Source organism: Candida orthopsilosis, assembly GCF_000315875.1.
Source record: "Candida orthopsilosis Co 90-125, chromosome 3 draft sequence".
Classification (NCBI taxonomy): Eukaryota; Fungi; Ascomycota; class Pichiomycetes; order Serinales; family Debaryomycetaceae; genus Lodderomyces; species Lodderomyces orthopsilosis.
In genome coordinates, this window is record NC_018296.1 from 1,221,837 (window position 1) to 1,242,788 (window position 20,952).

At 37.2% G+C, this 20,952-nt stretch overlaps 12 protein-coding genes across 12 annotated transcripts; 6 read left to right on the plus strand and 6 right to left on the minus strand. All coding sequences in view use genetic code 12, as the record gives it.

Moving 5' to 3' along the window:
* Positions 1 to 144: 144 nt before the first annotated feature.
* On the minus strand, positions 145 to 2,199 carry CORT_0C05270 (Kip2 protein; the record flags this gene model as incomplete). Its single annotated transcript, XM_003868757.1, has 1 exon — positions 145 to 2,199. One exon carries the CDS (start codon positions 2,197 to 2,199, stop codon positions 145 to 147), a length of 2,055 nt encoding a protein of 684 aa, XP_003868805.1.
* Positions 2,200 to 2,505: 306 nt separating this feature from the next.
* Positions 2,506 to 3,780, minus strand: CORT_0C05280 (hypothetical protein; the record flags this gene model as incomplete). The annotated part of the gene is made up of 1 exon (XM_003868758.1): positions 2,506 to 3,780. The coding sequence occupies one exon, from the start codon at positions 3,778 to 3,780 to the stop codon at positions 2,506 to 2,508; it is 1,275 nt and encodes a 424-aa protein (XP_003868806.1).
* Positions 3,781 to 4,029: 249 nt separating this feature from the next.
* CORT_0C05290 (Pus7 protein) lies at positions 4,030 to 6,147 on the plus strand (the record flags this gene model as incomplete). Its single annotated transcript, XM_003868759.1, has 1 exon — positions 4,030 to 6,147. One exon carries the CDS (start codon positions 4,030 to 4,032, stop codon positions 6,145 to 6,147), a length of 2,118 nt encoding a protein of 705 aa, XP_003868807.1.
* Positions 6,148 to 6,285: 138 nt separating this feature from the next.
* CORT_0C05300 (Erg24 C-14 sterol reductase) lies at positions 6,286 to 7,719 on the plus strand (the record flags this gene model as incomplete). The annotated part of the gene is made up of 1 exon (XM_003868760.1): positions 6,286 to 7,719. One exon carries the CDS (start codon positions 6,286 to 6,288, stop codon positions 7,717 to 7,719), a length of 1,434 nt encoding a protein of 477 aa, XP_003868808.1.
* A 10-nt stretch (positions 7,720 to 7,729) lies between these two features.
* CORT_0C05310 (Abg1 protein) lies at positions 7,730 to 8,572 on the minus strand (the record flags this gene model as incomplete). The annotated part of the gene is made up of 1 exon (XM_003868761.1): positions 7,730 to 8,572. The coding sequence occupies one exon, from the start codon at positions 8,570 to 8,572 to the stop codon at positions 7,730 to 7,732; it is 843 nt and encodes a 280-aa protein (XP_003868809.1).
* Positions 8,573 to 8,803: 231 nt separating this feature from the next.
* On the plus strand, positions 8,804 to 9,112 carry CORT_0C05320 (Vma21 protein; the record flags this gene model as incomplete). The annotated part of the gene is made up of 2 exons (XM_003868762.1): positions 8,804 to 8,826; positions 8,893 to 9,112. The coding sequence occupies 2 exons, from the start codon at positions 8,804 to 8,806 to the stop codon at positions 9,110 to 9,112; spliced, it is 243 nt and encodes an 80-aa protein (XP_003868810.1).
* Positions 9,113 to 9,337: 225 nt separating this feature from the next.
* Positions 9,338 to 10,453, plus strand: CORT_0C05330 (Srb5 protein; the record flags this gene model as incomplete). Its single annotated transcript, XM_003868763.1, has 1 exon — positions 9,338 to 10,453. One exon carries the CDS (start codon positions 9,338 to 9,340, stop codon positions 10,451 to 10,453), a length of 1,116 nt encoding a protein of 371 aa, XP_003868811.1.
* A 127-nt stretch (positions 10,454 to 10,580) lies between these two features.
* On the minus strand, positions 10,581 to 12,446 carry CORT_0C05340 (Pes1 protein; the record flags this gene model as incomplete). Its single annotated transcript, XM_003868764.1, has 1 exon — positions 10,581 to 12,446. One exon carries the CDS (start codon positions 12,444 to 12,446, stop codon positions 10,581 to 10,583), a length of 1,866 nt encoding a protein of 621 aa, XP_003868812.1.
* A 439-nt stretch (positions 12,447 to 12,885) lies between these two features.
* Positions 12,886 to 13,821, minus strand: CORT_0C05350 (Sso2 protein; the record flags this gene model as incomplete). The annotated part of the gene is made up of 1 exon (XM_003868765.1): positions 12,886 to 13,821. One exon carries the CDS (start codon positions 13,819 to 13,821, stop codon positions 12,886 to 12,888), a length of 936 nt encoding a protein of 311 aa, XP_003868813.1.
* A 1,414-nt stretch (positions 13,822 to 15,235) lies between these two features.
* Positions 15,236 to 16,483, plus strand: CORT_0C05360 (Ipk2 inositol polyphosphate multikinase; the record flags this gene model as incomplete). Its single annotated transcript, XM_003868766.1, has 1 exon — positions 15,236 to 16,483. The coding sequence occupies one exon, from the start codon at positions 15,236 to 15,238 to the stop codon at positions 16,481 to 16,483; it is 1,248 nt and encodes a 415-aa protein (XP_003868814.1).
* Positions 16,484 to 16,593: 110 nt separating this feature from the next.
* CORT_0C05370 (Sup35 translation factor eRF3) lies at positions 16,594 to 18,771 on the minus strand (the record flags this gene model as incomplete). Its single annotated transcript, XM_003868767.1, has 1 exon — positions 16,594 to 18,771. The coding sequence occupies one exon, from the start codon at positions 18,769 to 18,771 to the stop codon at positions 16,594 to 16,596; it is 2,178 nt and encodes a 725-aa protein (XP_003868815.1).
* A 524-nt stretch (positions 18,772 to 19,295) lies between these two features.
* Positions 19,296 to 20,735, plus strand: CORT_0C05380 (Lsb5 protein; the record flags this gene model as incomplete). Its single annotated transcript, XM_003868768.1, has 1 exon — positions 19,296 to 20,735. One exon carries the CDS (start codon positions 19,296 to 19,298, stop codon positions 20,733 to 20,735), a length of 1,440 nt encoding a protein of 479 aa, XP_003868816.1.
* Between the last annotated feature and the right edge of the window lie 217 nt (positions 20,736 to 20,952).

Consider the following 20,952-nt stretch of genomic DNA (forward strand, 5'->3'; position numbering starts at 1 on the left):
CCACGGCTATTCAATCCGGATCTAAGCTGTGATCTCCGGATGTAAAGTCATGCAAATCGCTTATACACAGGATGTGGCCTACATTGCTTATACTACAATATTATTCATTATAAAATGACCTACACCGCCAACGTCTTCTTGCGGTTATAGCGTTTGCATGAGATCAAAGCTTGCTCTTGCCTTTTTTGGCCCTACTGAGAAATCATACGTCGTCCCAACTTCATTCTCCTTATCCATAGAAACATCGCTGTCTTGACTGTGTATTCCCATTGAACGTTTGTAATCTTGATCCAAAGAGGTATAACTTGGCTTATTCATCGACACATTTGTTTTGACATTTGATTCCACCAACTTTCGCAACCTAGAAGTTTTGGAAAAGCTTCTTATTATATGATCCTTGTCCTTGATTGTTTCTTTGAGTTGTAGTATCTCCTCTTCCTGCTCCTTGAGTACATCCATTAATTCGCTGTTATTTGAATTGGATGAGTTCTGATTTGGTGTTTTCATATAAGCCATCTTCAATTGTTGTTCAAGATGCGCAATGTAGCTGTCATATTCGTTTCTCTCATGTGTTATGCGTTTATACAACTCTTCAATATTAGCCACATAAAGTTGGGCGTTATCCGCACCGGAACCGATGATATCATTAAGTGCGCTATCTTTAACAATAACTGTCTCCGTCTTTTGCAAATCAGTGAGTCGGGTGAGGTGATTAATTTTCTCCATTAAAACTTTGTTTTCCGCTCTCAATGCATTATCTGAAACCACTGAGGTATCCAGAGCAGACATACCCTCGATATTATTTGATTTCAATAATAGCAATTCATGCCTTTGTTGTTCAATTGTATTATTCAACTCTTGTATTATTTTTGTCGTCTCTGTATCACTCAATTCAATGCCTCTTCCAACGTTCTTTTCAACGTTTATGACAATATCCTTCGCCCTGGCAGCAAATCTCAAAGTTTTGTAAGTTTCTGAAACTGCTTGCTGTGCAGTGGCATTGCTACCACATCCCATATGGATTGTACACAATATCAGCACCAAACTCCTACCACTCAATGCAGGTTGTAAGAGCCTAGTCAACTTTGAGTCTCTGTAACTTATATGATGATCTATAACGCCATTAGACGAGGCTGACAACTTGTTAATGACATTACTCAACGCTAACAAAGACCTATTGATATATGATCCTTCTTTCCTTCTTTCCAAGCTTGATGATGCTCGCTCTGAACCCGCAAGGTCACACATTGACAAGGTGGATGTTGTTTCACAACTGGTAAGGTCATTCACAACCTTTAGTCTGATTTGCAAGATCGAGTGTGATCTCGAAGATCTTGCATTGAAATCGGTGGCACTTGTTTTTCTGTTAAGATCACCTTTCCGAATCAACGAAAGTAGTTGTTGCCTGGAGGACACAGACGGGGTCATCAATCCGATAACTTTCACACCATATTCGGGATCGTCCCTAATTTTTAAATCATTGCTCGTCATTGTGGAGCCATTACCAGTATTCAACAAATCGATAATACGTTCATTGTATATTTCAAGGTATGATACGTTAATTTTATGCGTCACCATCTCCCCCATACGATCAAGCTTGTCAAACAAATCATTTACTGCCAATTCGACAAACCCCGACTCCTCCTCATTTCCCTTCATACTATAGGTTTTTCCTGACCCAGTCATCCCATATGCAAACACTGTCCCATTGTAACCTTCGTCGAGAAACTTTTCAACTATCGGCTTGCATGCCTTTAAATACACCTGGTAGTTGTTATTCAGATTGGTGTCATTTTCGAAGACGTTGTCAAAAACAAAGCTGCTTCCATCTACATGAGATATACTGTTATTGTAAGAGTTTATGTGCCAATTTTGTTGCGCTCCATGGGTGAATGATCGAGGATTGGGACGTATAGATACAGTAATAGTACCTGTATACGGTTCTTGACGACAATAGTTTCCTGAATTAATTGGGGTCCCAGGACGGCTATTTGCAAGGGCAGAGCCTGGTCTCGATCTTGGTTGCTGTTGATGCTGCAAAACGGGTGAAGAGGACCTAATTGTGGTTGGCCTGGAAGGTGGGCGAAATGTTGATTTAACAGATGACGATGGTCGCGTAGGAGTGGATAACGATGAAACAGACGCGCTGGAGGAATTGCCCAAGGAAGACCTTGTCCTCATTGGTGTTTTGTATGACATTTGCTTTACTGAAGAAGGTATCAATGCTGTGGCTGGAGGCCCTTATCGCGATTTGAAAGACGTTTCTTTAATTGAGGATTTTTCGTTTTTGGAGTTATGGCATATTCTACTTTTTGATTAAATTTTTGTTTACAATTGATACAAATTGGGAAAGAATATTGATACACAAAAATTGTAATATAACGATTTACAGTTGTAATTCCCAAATGTAGCATGCTTTATGAAACATGAAAGCTATAGAAAAGCGCAGCGGAGTAAGACATATAGGGCAAAGAGTGTATTATATAGTAATAAGCTATAACAGGACTAGAGCACAAAACATGCGCGATCTGTAATATCCTTCCCATACCAAATAGCCCAATCTTTATACTTGTGATGTAAGTCGGTGCCAATTGTTTCAAATTCGCTTTTGGCTTTGATTGCGCTTCTAATGTCGTAGTAGAACACACTAAAGCTAAGTTTTCTTGATATAACACTTCCAATATCCATAACTTCTCCAAATGGCTCGAAATCTTCTCTGATATTTTGAATTTGCAAATCTTGCGAATAATGAATCTCAGGTTCTGGGTAAAACGTCTTATCTCCAGGCCGAATCTTTTTACCAACAATCATCTTTGAAACTATCAAACATCTCCTGCACCCATTTGTCAATATGTCATTGTAGAGGGCTCGGGGCAATGTTAAATGAGGATCTAAAACTGAACCTTTGGAACTCGGCTTACATTTGAAATTGCCAAGTGCAAAACCATAGTTTTCAATATCTTCTGCTTTCTTTTCCGACTCTTCATGATATTCATCATCTCCCCAACTAACTTCTAATCTAGTACCATTAACTTTAAGTAACCCTGTCGCATTCCCATATTGGTAAAACTGCTTGGCTTGTTGTGGAAAGATAAAGTACAACTTGACTCTGTGATTTGAAATTCGGACAACTTTCTCCAACGGTCCTCCACAAACCTGTTGTATAACCGAGTTCATTCCCATAGTTGAATCTAAATTTGACAAAACAACGCATCTCTTTGTACCGTCTTCCATATTCCTATGCTGATGCTTCCTTCTATTAAACACTTTGCCCAACTTATCAGTCCGTTCACCTAACCTTTGCTGACCCATATTTTCCAAACTGGGATTTCCTGTTAAAGGACGCTGTTGTCCTTGAATGTTGGAAAACAGATTGTGAGTATTCTGATTTGGAGTCAAGTGTTTATCAAACGCAGCTATGGTTCTAACCTTGTCGTATGTCTCGTGAAAATGGCGAGAATCTGGCTCTTTAACTGACACATCCTCTGACTTGACTCCATTTGATCCATCAATTTTGGAAAAAGGCCATGAGCACACCTTTAGGAAATTAGATCTGCGACTTGATAGTGTATTCACATTAGTATCTTCCCCATTTGCTCCGCCTTGTACTGTTGGGTAGCGACGTTCCTGGGATACTGCTCTAGCAAAAGTAAAGCTTGGTACTCGTAATGATCCGGCGGACTTTTTGGTCACAGGGTTTGTAAGTGTTGAGTTGGTCGATGGCGTTGAACCATTCAGACCGTCGAGCAAAAATTCTGCCTGCACAAATTGTTTCAACATTTCAAATTTCCAGAAGCAAAAGCAATGGCAAAGCTTAACTAGTAGTGAGCGTACGAGCGGCTAGCAAATTAGTGAATGTATAGTTGTATGAGTGTGCGGTTGGGTGGTGTGGTTTAATGTTTAAGAATTTATTGAAATTCCATATCAATTTTGCAGTCAGGGTTATATGCAGTATGCAACATTCTCACTCCCTCATCACTTCATTTTTTGAAAAGTTATATTCACCAAATGCGCCTCTGCGGCAAGTGAATGTTCAAATATATTCGCTACAGACTATTAAATTCAATGGCTGAACAAATAAAGAGAACCGTTTCCCATGAAGACACGCCAGGAACGAAAAAGTTGAAACCAACCCTCATTCCTGCACTTACAGAGGAAGCTGTTGGTATATTGAAGTTCATCAACCCAAATTCCGTAGGGTTTCAAGGCTTTTTGAAAACTTTGCATTCAGATTTTCAAGTTAATGAGATTGAACCCAGTGGTAATGTGGTCCACTTGATTGACCTTGGAATTGATATGGGTAAGTCGAAGAAGGAAAAGAAGCTTGAACAAAGAGCTAAAGAAGCACAAGAATTTGAGGGCAAGACAGAGGAAGAAATTGCCAATATAAAAGCCGAAAGGATTAAGGCACAAGAAAGTGAGCCAAAGTATGAATTGAATAAAGAGGATAGGACTGAGCTACTTGGCTATATCAATGAGGAAGAGTTGGAGCAGATTGAACAATTATTCCACACCGGAAATCACATGGAAACAAAAACAACTATTGACGACAAGGAAAAGAGGGGAAAATTGCATCAGCTATTGCGTAAAGCTTTCCAAGGTAAGTTGGAAAGTACAACGTCTGCTCAAAACACATTTAAAATCGTCATTGCCAAAAACAGAGGTAACAATAGACGTGGTGGAGACGCAAATGTAATGGACAGTATGCATCATGTCGATGAAAATGGAGTCATAAATTACGGACTTGGACCATTCAAGCCGTATTTACATTTTGCAGTTTTCAAGCAGAATAGAGATACAATGGATGTTGCCAATAACATTGCTAAAATGTTGCGTATTTCCCCGAAGACAATCAACTATGCAGGAACAAAAGATCGTCGTGGTGTAACTTGTCAAAAATTTTGTATTCATCGAGGCAAAGTTCTTCGTGTGAGTGCATTGAATAAGATGAAAAATTCAAACTTCAAGTTGGGTTCATTTACGTATGAAGATTATCCGTTGAAATTGGGAGATTTAGCTGGTAACGAATTTACTATTACTTTGCGTGATGTGAAACCCGCTGCTGAAGAAAGTACAAACGCAGACTTGCGCACAATTGTCGCCCAGTGTTTTGATAGTTTCGACAAGCACGGGTTTATCAACTACTTCGGGATGCAACGATTTGGATCATTTTCAGTACCTACACATCAACTTGGTATTGCTTTGCTACAAGAAGACTGGGAGAAATGCGTCGAGCTCTTGTTGTCCGAGCAAGAAGTATGTGCTCCAGGAACGATAGATATGAGGAAAATTTGGAAAGAAAAGAGAGACGCAAAAGAGGCATCAAAGGCATTACCTAGACATTTTGTTGCTGAAAACTCCATTTTAAAGGTTTTATCCAATGAACAGCAGGATGCAGAGAAGAAATATAAGCCACATTCTTATTTAAAAAGTCTTTTGGCTATACCGAAAAACTTGAGAATGATGTATGTTCACGCTTATCAGTCATATGTGTGGAACTTAGTAGCATCAAAGAGAATTGAATTGTTTGGTCTTGAAATACAGGAAGGTGATTTGGTCCTTGATGATCAAGTCACGGAGACCACAAGTGTTGATGATGGGTTTGAAGAAGATGTTGCGGTATCAAACACTGTTTCTGTGAAAGCATTAACCAAAGAGGATATTGATAGTGGTAAGTATTCAATCTTTGATGTTGTTTTACCTAGCCCTGGTTTCAAGATCCAGTATCCTACGAATGAGAAATTGAGACAGGTTTACATCGACACCATGGCCAAAGACAGCCTCGATCCGTTCGACTTGATGAGAAAGAATAAGGAGTTTTCTTTAACTGGTGCTTATAGGACCTTGTTATCTAAACCAAAAGACCTTTCTTACGAACTAATTGAATACAAGGTCGATGGTAAGCCTTTGGTTAGAACAGACTTGGAATTGCTAGAGGTGAAGAAGACAGAGGGTAACAATGATGAAAACAACGAAAAGGATTTATCGGGTAGGATCATCAAATACGAAGAAGATGCAGGCGAAAATCTTACCGAACCTAAATTTGCAGTCGTTTTGAAAATGAAGTTAGACGTCAGTTCATACGCTACGATGGCATTGAGAGAGTTTATGAGAATCGATACATCCAGATATGCTCAAATGAAGTAGTACCTGTACATAGAAATACACACAGAAAAGTTTTGCATTTGGAGCTTTAGATCGTTTCCTCGTAGCGTTTGAGCTGTCACCTCGTTTATCGCAAAGCAAAAGTCTTTCGCGGTACGAGAGAACGGTGCGGTCGTAACGATGATTACAATTTCTTTTTTTTTTACAATCATTTCCGCGTATATAAACACAGAACATCACCAGCTTAGCATAATTCAACTACATGCAAAGACTAACCTTAAGCAAGCAATGAGTACATTGAACCCAGCCACAACGCATAGAGAATTTAATGGTCTTTCTGGAGCATTAGGTATAACTTTTGGTTTACCTTTTGTAATCATTTTTTTCGCTTTAGTTACCAATCAATACTATTCATTACAGGGTATCCATATTCAAATTGATAAAATTTTGAGCCAAATTCCATCAAACCAATCTGAATGGATTGATTTGTGTTTTGATAAGCAAGTTTGGAGTGCATATTTAGCTTGGTTCTTTGGATTGGTCATTTTAGATCAAATTTTGCCTGGAAAAATGATGGAGGGAACTAAATTGAGAGATGGAACTTATTTGTCCTATTGCATCAATGGTGTAAGTATGAGTGGAACGTTGTTTACTATTTTGATTGCTCGTTGTTTCCAAGTGGTGGATTTCAATTTACCTGAATTACAGTTTATTTACGATCACCAATTACAATTGTCAGTGACATGCATAATTTTCTCCTTTTTGTTGGCAGTCTTTGTTTATGTATACTCGTTTATCCCATTGACAAAAGTTAATGGTGTTGGAACAAAGGAGAGGATATTGAGCGTCAATGGGAATACAGGGAACCCAATTTACGATTGGTTTATCGGTCGTGAATTAAACCCAAGAATCGGTAATTGGGATATCAAGTTATTTTGCGAATTGAGACCAGGAATGTTGTTATGGTTCCTCATCAATTTGAGTTGTGCTCATGAGCAATATCATAGATTGGGCCATGTCACCGACTCTTTGATATTAGTTACTTTATTGCAAACATTTTACATTTTTGATGGTGTGTTGAATGAAACTGGTTTGTTGACAATGATTGATATTACAACTGATGGTTTTGGATTTATGTTGAGCTTTGGTGATTTGGCATGGGTGCCTTGGAGTTATACCTTACAAACTAGGTATTTAAGCATTCCAGGTAACGAGGTCATATTAGGATGGTGCAATTTTGCAGCCATAGTGGTGTTGCACTTTGTCGGATTCTACATTTTCAGAGCTTCTAATTTACAAAAATCCAACTTCAAAAATGGCAAGTTGGAACATATGAAACATATCAAGACTGCCACAGGGTCAAGGTTGTTAATTGAAGGATGGTGGGGTTTGTCGCAACACATCAACTACCTCGGTGATTGGTTAATTGGATGGTCTTGGTGCTTACCCACTGGATTCCAAACACCATTAACATACTTTTATGTGATATATTTTGCCAGTTTATTGATTCATCGACAAGTGAGAGATGATATGAAATGCCAAGCCAAATATGGTAAAGATTGGGAAAAGTACAAACAATTGGTTCCGTATAAAATTATTCCTTATATATATTAGATAAAGTAGCCTATTCATTTTTCTTATCGAAATCAACTTGTTTTTCAAATGAAGCATAGGTGATTTGTAAATCCGAAAGCCAAGTTAATGCACCATAAAGGATCAATAACAAAAAGCCAGACACTATCAAACCAGACCAGATCCCAGTAGTGAAAAATTGATAGTTTGTGAAAAGATTGTCATGCTTTACTGTGGTTGAGTTTGACGGAATGTCCTCCAAAATAGTGACGGGCTGGTCCTCTTCGGCAGCTAATCTGTTTGCTTCAGCAAAATCTGCATCAATTTCTTGTTCCACCGAAACATCTCCTTTATTTTCATTTCTAGTCAATAATTTGTCATCGAGATAGTACAAGTTTTCTATTTCATCCTCAGTAGCATCAACATTATCAGTTTGTTTGAAATCAGGTATAATTTGAATAACATAATCATCTGGATAGTCTATATTAGATCTTTCAAGAACCTCATTGATTGAGTCACCCGATAAGACCTCTGGTAACACACCACGGTTTTTAAATTCGCTAAAAATAGTCTCAGATTGATTTAAGTAAACGATGTGGGGAATGTATAAAAACCTGTCATTGACATCTCTAACTCTTGACATCCATTCATGTTTGGTAATCTGGTAATAGTAAAAAAATACTTTCGCATTCTTGTCAAGATCATGTTCTTTAAATGCAATTGACATTCGTTTATCAAAATCTTTGAATGTTTTGAAGAGAAATTGATCGTTGTTGACTAGTTCTGGTGTTTCATATCTGCACTTTATGAACGTAGGAGCCGTATTTAAGAAAAAAGCAGCAGCTATTCCGGAAAAGTATACCAAATGTACTATGAGTAAGTTCAGGAATTGCATCTTGTATTAACAAATTGTTTTCTTTGGTCTATTGTTCAAAGCTGTTCTCCGTGATTGACTGATTGACTGATTGGTTTTTTTGCTCTCTTCATTGATTAAAAAAATTTGGTTTGTTGAAATTAACTACCTGCAGGAGAGAGAACAACAACGAAATCCATTATTTGAGCAGAAGCTTTACTTAAGTATCATCAACAATCAATCTATACATCCTTACTACTCAAACGAAACAATATGGTTAAAACAGATATTCCAAAGTATGTCTAACTTCTAAGAAGACTTTCTATTGGTATAATACAACTACTAACTTCTACCAATTCTAGATCAGTGATACAAAAGTTGATGATTTTCACTGCATTAATGATAATAGTACCTCTTGTTACATTCTTTACAGTACAATATTTCACGCCAAATAGTATAGTAAGTGGTGGGTTGAGTGCGTTATCGGCGAATATTGTTTTAATTGGTTATATTGTTGTTGCATTTACTGAAGATACGTCATCACTACAATATGAATCAGAGAAGGAAAAGAAGGTTGATTAAAAGGCTTTTGAGAAAGGTTTAGTTAAGTTGTAAATATGTAATTAATCATAGCGGTATAATGGCAATTAGGATTATAGTTTATCAATTGTAGTTAGGTACTTGAACTTTCTATTGTAGAACTGAAGGTCTTATGTTCTATTCACTCTTTACAAGCCGCATGAAAAATTTCAAACGTAACCTGAATGAAATAACAACTAGAACCAACTGGCCTGTACATATACTCCCATGGTGCAACAACTATCATTAGTGTCGTCAATTCCTCATTCGAATTACCTACAAACAATAACCTCACTTCAAGCCATCACCGGTATACTACAACCACAACAAGTTTCCACCTACTCATTAATAACCAAACCCAACCATGCGTTTAAACCTAAATTTGAACCAGGAAAAATCAACCAAATTGAGCAATACTATATGAAATGTACAACATCTTGGGAAGAGCCAAAGAATGGTCACTTGGATATTGCTAGACCTGTATTCAATGATGATAAAGAGCACCCTATATTGGTGAAGAAATTATTTAGTAATGATTATGAGGAGGAAGGAGCAAGTGGTAGTGGTGGTGGAAATGAGCGAGTATGGACCTTACAGATCAGTGATATACCCATTGCTGGAAAAAATCAAACTTGTCTGCAACAGACGATTTATGAAAGTACTTTGGTGCATACACATATTGGTGTTGATAGTGAAGTTGCGGATGAATTGGGTGATAAGATGGATATCGATATTGAAGTGAAGGAGGAGAAGGAAGTAAAGCAAGAAGATATGAAAGAGGATAATGAGATAAAAAGTCAAGACCCCGTAATAAAGAAAGAAGAAGGAGCTGCATCCAATGATGAATCTAATACAAAGGATGTGGTCGCCAACAATGATGAAGACATCACCAATGAAACAACCACCGTAAAGATCGAGCCCCAGGATGGGTCCAAAACCGCAACCCCACCCAGAAAGTCTTCCAGAAAGAGCAAAAACGACTCATTTCTAATCTTTCTCAACGATCTCGGATACGAAGTAGTCAATCAATACTGGATAAAAGGCGTACGGTTTTTTTACAAGGATATAATTATAGAAATCTACAAAATATTTATTCGTGATGACGATTACGATGCTGGTACTAGTGCTGATACAACTGAAAATGCTATAAAATTGAAGTTACTTGATGAATCAAATACTTTCCAAATTAAATGTTTTGTTAATGTTCCCAAGACTACTGATATAGAACTCATTAATGCTGGTACTAAAGAATTGAGCAAGTTGCAAGAATTTGTCAAGAATTTGTTCATTTTGGAAATACCTGATCGAATGTTTATGGATTCAAGGATACAAAGTTTGAAATGATATCAGATGTATCACAGTTCAAAAGTGAAATAACATAGTTAATTAAGTTTGACTTCTTTCTACAATGAGTAAAGTAAAAGTATTGTACGCTAATTGAAGTTTTATTGTGACGTGTGTATTGTATCTATTACATGTTTTGCAACTGCTTCTTTTTCTTCTCCAATTGTTTTCTCTTTTTAGTCAATTCTTTATTCCTCGTCTCTTTCTTCTCAATACCATATTGCATCTTCTTATACAACTTCTTTTGTTTATTCGTCATCATAATCTTAGCCAATTCCTTAGCTTCATCATCTTCAGTTGAAGAAGCTGTTGATTTTGTCTTTTGTTTCTTCAATTTAGGTTCGTCTTGTTTCAAGTCAGAAAATTTCTCACCGGCTACTTCCATTTCTAATTCCTTTTGTGCCTTGAGATCTTCATCTTCATCTGCCTCATCCCCTTCTTCTTCTTCTTCTTCTTCCTCCTCTTGATCTTCATCGCCTGATTCAACTTCTATCTCCTCCTCTTCACTTTCTTCAACGTTTTCTTCACCTTCACCTGCTTGTTGTGCTTTAGCATTAGCTTCTGAATTTGGATCATATCCACCAGCATCTCCCCATGGCGATAAATGAGGTGGTAAAGTTTCGCCTGGAGCGTAAGGTCCAACGCTTATTAATTCCTGTTTATTAACACAATCAAATACCCATTGTGGTTGAATATAAGTTCTACCGGGAACTTTTGACAATACTTTATTCCTGTCGCAAATTTGATGAGTTATTGAATCCAAATTCAATTGGTTGTATGCTTTTGGATCATTGATTTTTAAATCATCAAGACTTATTTCTGATATTACAGATCCACCACATGATAATATGACAAATTCCAAAATATCTAATGGAACTTCTCTACCAATGTAAAAAATGAATTTTGAAAATAATTGTGATGTTGGTGATGAGAATTTAGATGGCTGGATTAAAGTGTCGGCTGACTTGGTTGTTGAATTGTCTTGGAATGTATCTAATTCAATTTCTTCAACATTAGCGTTGGAAGCAGCTTCTTCTTCGGCGTCTTTGCTTTCCTCGTCTCCATCATTACCAGTTTCTTGATCTGCTTTCATTGCCTTTTGGATTTCCGATTGGGACAATTCTTTACCAACTTCATTACTCTCATCAGTAGTCTGTTGCTTCAACAACAAACTACTATTCCTGGCATCTTTTGATTGTAACACATAACTAGTCAACCCACCAACACCTTTCAATTTACTCATATCAATTTGCGGTGGATAAATCAATTCACTTTCATTGTACAATTTGTACATGACAAAATTCAACAATGTTGAGTAAAATTCCAAAAATGTCAACATAATTCTAAAATCAACATCGGTGGGGATATTCGTGGGAAATTTATATGGTATCAACCATCTAATTTCCTGTCCTTTAACAGTAGCCTGATAATAAACTCCCTTTATACTAACAAACACCTTTTTCAATAATCGTTCTTTGGCAATATAAGCTAACCATTGATTGCATAATCTTTCAGCATCACCAACAACTTTGGTGGAAACTCGATCAGTAGCTGGCATATTACTAAATAAAAATAACATGTTCAATGGGTCGTCTAAATCCCTCAATGCGTCAAGAAAAGTAGGATATCTTTCTTTAATAATGTGATTTAATTTGTACTTGGGACGATTTTGCTCTAATTTAGAAGCACTGGAAATTTCACCTTTTCCTAAAGCTCTCTGCAATTTCTTAGCAAACGTCTTGTGTTGTCTGAATTTATCCAAGACCGGCTCATGTAACAAGTATTGTATATCCTTGGTATAGTAAAAAGTCACAGGAGCAGTGGATCCTTTATTGGCTTTCTTTTTATTACGTGGCTCTCTTGGATAAATACCTTTAAAAATACAAAGACGACGGAAGTCAGCTAAAGAGATTTGCAATTTTTTAATTGCTTGTGTACGAGTGATGAAGTTTTTGGCATTTCCCGATGTTCCTTTCCTTTTGATTCTAGCCATGATGATGGGGGTATGTTGCTAATTTGATAATGATCTATGGTTTCTACTGTGTTAAAAGAAAAAAAATTCCCTTTACTCATCTCATCTCCATATCGCGAAAATTTAAAATGAGACAAAAATTGTCGGTCGTGTAGTGAACACCAATAGTTGCAAAACGCTATAAACCAATACCAACTAGCTGGTTTTGAAGCATGTGTGTTGACTAATGGCTCCAGCGATGAGGTAGCAAATTGAACAAGGTAAGTATCTACAACCCAATCTGAGAGAAGCACTCTTTCAGAGACAGAGAGCACCAGGTGATACAAAATTAGTTTATTTTATTAAATTCGAAGCGTCTCCTGTCCACTCCTCAACTTGCTCTAGTATTTATACATCATCCATCCACTCCATATATCTGCAACACGATGAGTACAATTCAATCAACAGATTAGCCCCTCCCTTACTTGGATCCAAAGTAACCACCAAGAACGGCAGCAAGAATAATACAGATAATAATAACAATAACCAAACACCAAATCTTCTTCTTTCTGGCTGCTTTAGCACTCTTGACTGCTTTATTGGTATGTCCAACACCTTGTTCTATATCATGCTGAGCAGTTCCAACTTGTTCTTCAATTTGTTGAATAGGTTGGTCTTGTTCAATAACTAATTCCTCCATATCATGAAATAATTGAGTCAACTCAGCCATTGTCTTTTCCAATTTCAAAAGTTCTCGGTGTCTAACTTGAACTTCACTCAAAACTGAACGTGCTTCACCTCTTCTGTTACTTTGCATCAATGCTTGTTGGAAGTATTGTTGTGATCCATCTTCAACAACAGCTCTAATTTCCTCTTGAGTAGCATCCGGTTTTATAATCTGATATTGTCTAGCAGCTTGTTCCTTAGAAGATTCCTTGTTTTTGGCTTCAACTAATCTATAATCTTGAATAAGATCCAAAAATCTTTTTCTACAAGTTTCAGCTTGATCAACTTTAGTCTGGTCCTTCGAATGTACCGCCTCAACTTGAGCACTCTTTATCCTTGCCTTCAAATCTAGTTGCAATGACTGGGCTTCACCTACCAAACTATCAATTTGTTGAGAACTATACTCAGTATCCTCATCATTTAAGTCGATATTGTATAAAAAACTCTTTTGTTTATTGTCAATCAAATTGATTATATTTGAGTAGTTATCCAATTGCGAGTTGATATCTTGAATTTCATTCATAAATTGAACAAAGTCATCTTCATTCGATGATGAATATTGCTTTGTGGCAGCACTGTTTGTATTGGTATAGTTGTTGTAGTTGGTGTTACGGCCATTGCCAATATCACTCATCTCATATGAGCTCTGATTGTTAGCCTGGTATGGCTGATTTTGATACGGGTTACTCATTGAATATGGTGATCAAAGAATGGTGCAAAAACAAAGTCAATTCAACGATTAATCAAAGGGTTAGGTGAGTTTATGCAGCGTGAGCGAGGGAAAAAAGTGTATTATAATATATATCTGTCTATGAGTTAAAATTCCCTTCTCAAATGTGTGGTTTGTCAACAATGATGATGTGGTTTCAGTAGATATATATATATATATAAAAGTTTGTCTGGTTTCTAAGTTCTCCGTTTGTTGTTGATTAATTTTTTTTGCCTGTTCTCTCTCTCTCTTTCTTTCTTCAGTCTCTTCAGTTTTTTGTTCCATCAGTTTTGCTTAGTGAGAGAGAAAAAAAATAAAATAAAATAAAACAAAATAAAAAAGACGATTCTTTTGTGACTGTCTGAGAATGAAAATTTAAAATTTATTACTCTCTTTATACGACGGAATCAAACGGTTAGTTGTATATACAAAACTTCTATTTCTGCTTGATAGTATGTAGAAGTCTGTAGATGCTAAAAAGATTAATGACTTTTAATAAACCATTCTATACTGCAGTTTTTTCCTTTTGGAATGTTCTGTTTTTAGAATCTTATAAACAAACAAACACACTCTCTCTCCGTTAAATTCGGTGATAAAAATTATGGTTTTTAAAAAAATAATAGCGCGTCACTTTGTCGTGAAAACTTTTGCGACACATCTGCAAACAATAAAAGTAACACGAGCATATCACAATCTCTTAACTGCGCCTCATAGCGTCCCCCAACTGAAACATATAATCAGCACCACATCGAAGGAAGCTTATTCTTTGTGCCTGAACTTTTTGCCACTGTATCGACAGATGTCGCATCCATGGCTATGTTCTGAGCCCACGCAAATTTTGTGTACACGAGTGAGGTACAAATTAAATGCATGTGTTGTGTAAGTTGTCATTCTAATCTGGATCGAGGCTTTGGCTTGGCACTGAATAGGATATTTTATTTTATTAATGTAGCAAATACACTAGTTAGATGTCATCCATCTTGCGCCATTTGCGAAAGATGCTGTCATCGCGTGGGCGAGATCTAAGCCTAGATCTAATTCACAACAAGTAAAGGAAGATTGCACCTCAGTCATCAATACTATAGCTTCGCTTGAGGGTTAGTCACTCTTTTCCTTTCTTTAATCCAGGGGTCAAATTAACTTATGATTTTGCAGCAAAGATTTTTGTTAAAGAGTTGCCTAACAATAAGCACAGTAGGCAAGTTTGATTCTTACAATAGCCTATTTACCGACCTAGCGAAAGATACATTTGCATTCTAGGTACAAAGTAGTGTTGATACTCTTATTGTCCCCCCAATATTCCACTGTTAATAACTTGGTAGCGACATCGGCCATAAATTTTTCATCCCAAATAGGCAATGAGATCATATACTGAAACAATCAACTTGCAATCTGCATGGACTCTTTCAATAGTTCTACATTACCGTTCAAAGCTTCAAAGCATCAAGCTGCAGGACACGATGGATGCATGACCCTGGACTCGTTATTTATTAAACCTACTACACGTCAAGAACTAGACTTTTATACAGAAACAGTGAGGCGTGATGTTGTAAAAGAGGAATCTTCCGAAGAAGGTGTTCCTTTAGGCACATTACTTTCTCATTGGATGCCTACTTTTTTGGGTAGTTTGCAAAAAGGAGAATTATCGACTGATTCGATACTGGGAGATTTGTTGACTTCATCTGCTTGGCAAGATAATGCCTTGGTTCAAGACGACAAAGAGTATATTGTGCTTCTGAATTTATATCATGGATTTAAGAAGCCAAGTATTTTAGACATTAAACTAGGATCCAGGTTGACTGATGATGCAGTAACTCCCTTGGAAAAAATTCAAAGGTTGCAAAAAGTAAGTGAGTCTACAACCAGTGGATCACATTCATTTCGAATTTGTGGTATGAAAGTATACAATGGGGATGACGAAACCAAGCCAAATGAGCTTTTTACAGGTATGAACAATACTATAGCTGTTGCAAATGGTGAATACGGGGATGATTCGTCAGAATCGAAGTCGTCACATAAATATTTAGTATATGACAAGTTCTTTGGTCGATCATTAGACTCAAAAACAATACAACAAGGATTGAAACTATACTTCAAACCTATACTTTCCAATAAACCTATTTTTGTCTGCTTGCTCACCAATTTGATTCTTAGATTGCAATTGATATTTAATTGTTTATTGGATTGTGATACAAGAATGTATTCAGCTAGTTTGTTGTTTATTTATGAAAGTGACCCTGAAGTGTTGTCTCAAGTTGCTATTGCAGATTATCAAGATCATGACCCTTTGGTTAAGGAGTTTGATTTGAGTGATGATGATGATGATGATGATGATGATGGTAAAGATGAAGATAAAGATAAAGATGAAGGTGAAGGTGAAGAGGAGGATGGGTCGGACGCAGATGCAGTTGATAGTGTAGGATTAGACAATGTTGCTAAAGCTTACAACATCGTCAAGCAAGCCAATTCGGAAAGTGTAGATCCCAAAGGGGAAAAGAATGCAAGTCGCACCCCATTAAGCAGTTTACATCTTATAGACTTTGCCCATTCCAAATATGTTGATGGAGAAGGATACGATGAAAATGTTGTTGAAGGTGTGGAAAACTTGATAAAGATTCTTGAAGATATCAAACTGTCCTATTAGAAATAGATTAATAGACTTAAACACTTCACGGTACTATACTTTGCTTTTAACCTTTATTACTTTACATTTGACTGTAACAAAACTCTTTCACTAACTTCTACTTAGTACATTTATTTCAACAATTTAGTAATCTTACCAATAGCAATAGTAGTACCTTGATCTCTCAATGTAAATCTACCCAATTGGGGATAGTCATTATAAGTCTCAGCACAAACCGGTTCATTACATTCCAAAACGGCAATAATCTTCATACCCTTTTTGGCGAATGCTGGTGGTTTTTTTGATTTTCTATTGGTACCTTTTTCCAATTTATGTTTCAATTCAACAAATGTAACTTCTTCAATTGCTGTATGTAAATGCATAACACATGAAAACCCATTAGATAAAATTGATTTCAATTCAACAATGGCAATTTGGGCTTCAAATTTAGTGACTGTCTTGACTGGATTCTTTGGTGATGTTAACACGTAACCTGGTTGTAAATCTTCTTCTTCGACACCTTTAATCTTCAAACGAACTTGCTCTCCACTGAATGCAGTATCACATTCCTGTTCAGTTTCATTGTAAATGGTAATGACTTCAATTGGGGTCTTGTTGGGCATCATCAATAAGCTACCTCCTTTTCTAATGTGACCACTTTCGATTTTACCTTCAACAACAGTACCCATATCCTTCATCTTACCGGAAATTGGCAACATGAATGGACCATTAATTTTTCTATTAACGGTACTCATATTGTCTAAAAATTCCAACAAGGATGGACCAGTGTACCATGGGCAGTCTTTGGCAGAAACTCTATCTTTCAATCCAGCACCGGTATAACCAGATACAGGCATGTTTATAATATCTTCCTTATTGTAGCCAATTCCCTTCAAAAACACACCTAACTTAGTGGTACATTCATTGTATCTTTCTTGTGACCAGTTAACAGTAGGATCATCCATTTTGTTCACAACAACAACAATCTTGTTAACACCTTGGGTCTTAGCCAAAAGTGCATGTTCTCTAGTTTGTCCACCTTTCTCAAACCCAGTTTCATATTCACCCTTTCTAGCACTAATGACCAAAATACCAACATCAGCTTGAGAAGCACCACCAATCATTTCAGAAACATACATTTTGTGACCTGGTGCATCCAATATAGTATATCTCCTCTTGTCGGTTTCAAAATATGCTTTACCAACTTCAATTGTCTTACCGTCATTTCTTTCTTCTTTGTTGGTATCCATAACCCATGATAAATACCAACCTTGTCTACCAGCATCTTTGGCTTCTCTTTCATATTTTTCAACTGTACGTTTGTCAACAGACCCAGTCAAGTACAAGATATTACCACCCATAGTTGACTTACCAGCATCAACGTGGCCCATAAAGATAATTGATACATGGTCTTTACCACCAAACATATCCTTGACAACTTCTTCATCAACTTCATCTTCTTGTTCCTTGGCAACAGTGTCAGCAGTTACTGAAGTAGGTGCTTTTGCTGGAACTGGAGTAGATTGCTTTGATTTTGCTGGGGCAGGCGTAGTCTCTTTTGGAGTTGGTGTTGATTCCTTGTTTGGCTTTTCTACTGGCTTTTCAACTGCTGCGGTTGATGGTGCTTCAGCTTTGGAAGCATCAGCGTCCTTCTTTGTCTCTTTGACTTCAATCTCGGTTTTCTTCTTCTCGTCTACACTAGGAGCTGGTGATGATTCTTTTGAAGCAGCAGGTGGAGTTGCACTAGCATCTTCTTTTTTACTGGAGTTGGCCAACTTGATACCCGATGATGGTGCTAACTTCAAGGTCTTCTTCACTGGCTTGTTCAAAGATGATTGTTGAGCTGATTTTTGTTTCTCAAAATCGGCTAATGACATACCAGTTGGTTGTTGTGGTGGTTGAGAAGCTTGTGGGTTATAAGCTTGATATCCACCATATTGTTGTTGTTGTTGTTGTTGTTGATATCCACCATATTGTTGGTTTTGCTGATATCCGCCATATTGCTGGTATCCACCTCTATTGTTGTATTGTTGATATCCACCTCTATTGTTATACTGTTGGTAACCTCCTTTGTTGTTGTAATTTGGTTGATATCCACCTTGCCCAGGAGTGTAAGCACCATATTGTTGTTGTGGTTGGTAAGCTTGAAATTGCTGATATCCGCCTGATGGGACAAACGCTTGGGCTTGGTTAGGATCGTAGTAGCCTTGTTGCTGTGATTGTTGTTGTTGCTGCTGAGACTGGTTTCCACCAAGCGATGAGTTTTGAAAATCCTGATTCAAGTTATCTTGGTTATACTGATCTGACATTGTATAGTTCCTGAATTAATCACGATTTCTCGGTTCTCCTTAGGGATTCAGTATAGCACTAGTAAAAACTACGATTCAAAAGCTATTCAATAGTGAAACGTATCGGTGACCTTTACGACTATTGCTTGACCCATTGACATTTTTTCGTCTGAAAAAAATAAAAATTTTTCTGAAGAGCCCCTCTGGATTAACACGTGACGTATGAGATTGATGAGACGAAAAGGTAGAGAAATATACGGCTTAGAATATTTCCCACGATTTGCTCAAATTTCAGATTCTGTCTTTCTATATCTGTGGTTGCTGTATCTACCCCCGACTGTTCTGTTGGTTCTGTATCCCACTAAAAGAAGTGAGTCCCATTGTTAGGCGGCTTTTTTTCATTTCCTTTTACAACATTTTTTTTTCTGCCCCTTAAGGAAAATGGAGAAAACAACAAAATCTCGACAATCTAAATTTTGTTTATCTAAAATGTGTGGTTTAGATACAGCAAATCAATCAACTTTTCAACTAAATCAAATAGCAAGATGCCCATTTTTGGTGATCATACACTCACAGCAGTTACTATTAAAATCAACCAATTAGTAGAGCATAAAAATGATGAAGTGGAGGATTCAATGGAGTTATATTTATCAGATCTACTTGGATTAATAAATGTTCAACGTCAAACAGGAGCAACTGAAGCAGCGAGAGCTATTAGAAAGAAGATCAAGTATGGTGATAGTGCACAGGAACAAATCCGGGCACTACAACTCTTGGAGCTTTTGGTGCTCAATTCTGGTACCAAGATTGGTCCGATCATTGCTCGTGACGATAAGTTGTTGGATGTATTGAAGGGGATTATTAATGGCCACGGTAAAACAGGTTCTGGAACCAGCTATCACCCAAAGGTTAAAAAGACTGTGATCAACATGGCCATTGGATGGAAATCCGAACTTGATGGCTTGAAGGGGTATCAGTACATGCAAGGCTTGTACAAGACGATTCCAGGCATGAAGAAGCTTTCTAAAACTTCGCGCTCAGTTAGTGGCAGTGGGTCCAGACGAGGTAATAATGATGATGATAATGATTATGCGTTGGACGAGGACTCTGATCCATATGGAGATGATCACGCCTATGACGATGAACGTTCAATTTCAGAATCACCTAAACCCTCCAATTCGAGGTCACCAAAAGTGCCTCCTCCTCGCCCTACTACAGCTTCACCATATTCAATCAGAAATAAAAATTCGTCAAGTAAGAGAGAAAAATCAAAAAAGAAAAAGAAGAGATCAAAGAATGGTATTGTTTATGCCGATTCTGAATACGGTATTCCACAGATCAACTACAAATTGGAAGCTCCGAAGATCAGACAGGTATTGACTGAATGTAATGATTATTCAATCTCTTTAAACAATCAATTGTTGCAACTTGCGCCGGATACTTTACCTCAAGATGATGACGAGATTATGAAGAATTTTCAAAAATGCAAAAAGATTAGACGCAAGATATTAAAGTATTTGCAATTTGTTGGTGCAGGAGACCCTCTGGAGAAATCACTGGAAGTTGCAAAACAAGATGAGGAGTTTTTAGCGAAGTTGATTTACGCCAATGAACAACTAGTTGAAACATTCAAAAAGTTTGACATCAAAGCAGGGCACTCACAAGCTAACCCAGCTCCTGCTGAAGAAGAAGAATTGAGCGAAAGCGATGAGAGTTACTACTCAACTGATGATGAGGATGAAGAGGAAGAGGACGAAATACCAAACGAAGATCTGATTGCTGCAAGATTGCAATCGATTACGTTAGAGAACAGGCGACCACCACCTCCAGTTCCACAACTGTCCAAACCTGCTGGTAAGGATCAACCACAGCTGAGTGGTGAGCTTGAACGACCTAGTCTTTCCAAAATGGAAACTAGCGAATCCTTAGGAGACCCATTCGGTGATAAGAATACAGTTGACAAAAACAACTCCGTCTACTATTAATATAATGCCACGTCACTAGGGTTCAGCTTAAATACAAGTTAACTCGAAAGGAAGATTAAGGGGCTAGCAATTGTTGCATGTTGTAAGCTTTGCTAGAGTTTTATACAGAAGTTTATGTAATATAAAGATCATTCAAATTATAACTGTATTGCTTCTAAATTGGTAGCTCAATTATATAAAAACTTTTGATCTCCAGGTTTTTTAAACAATAGATGGT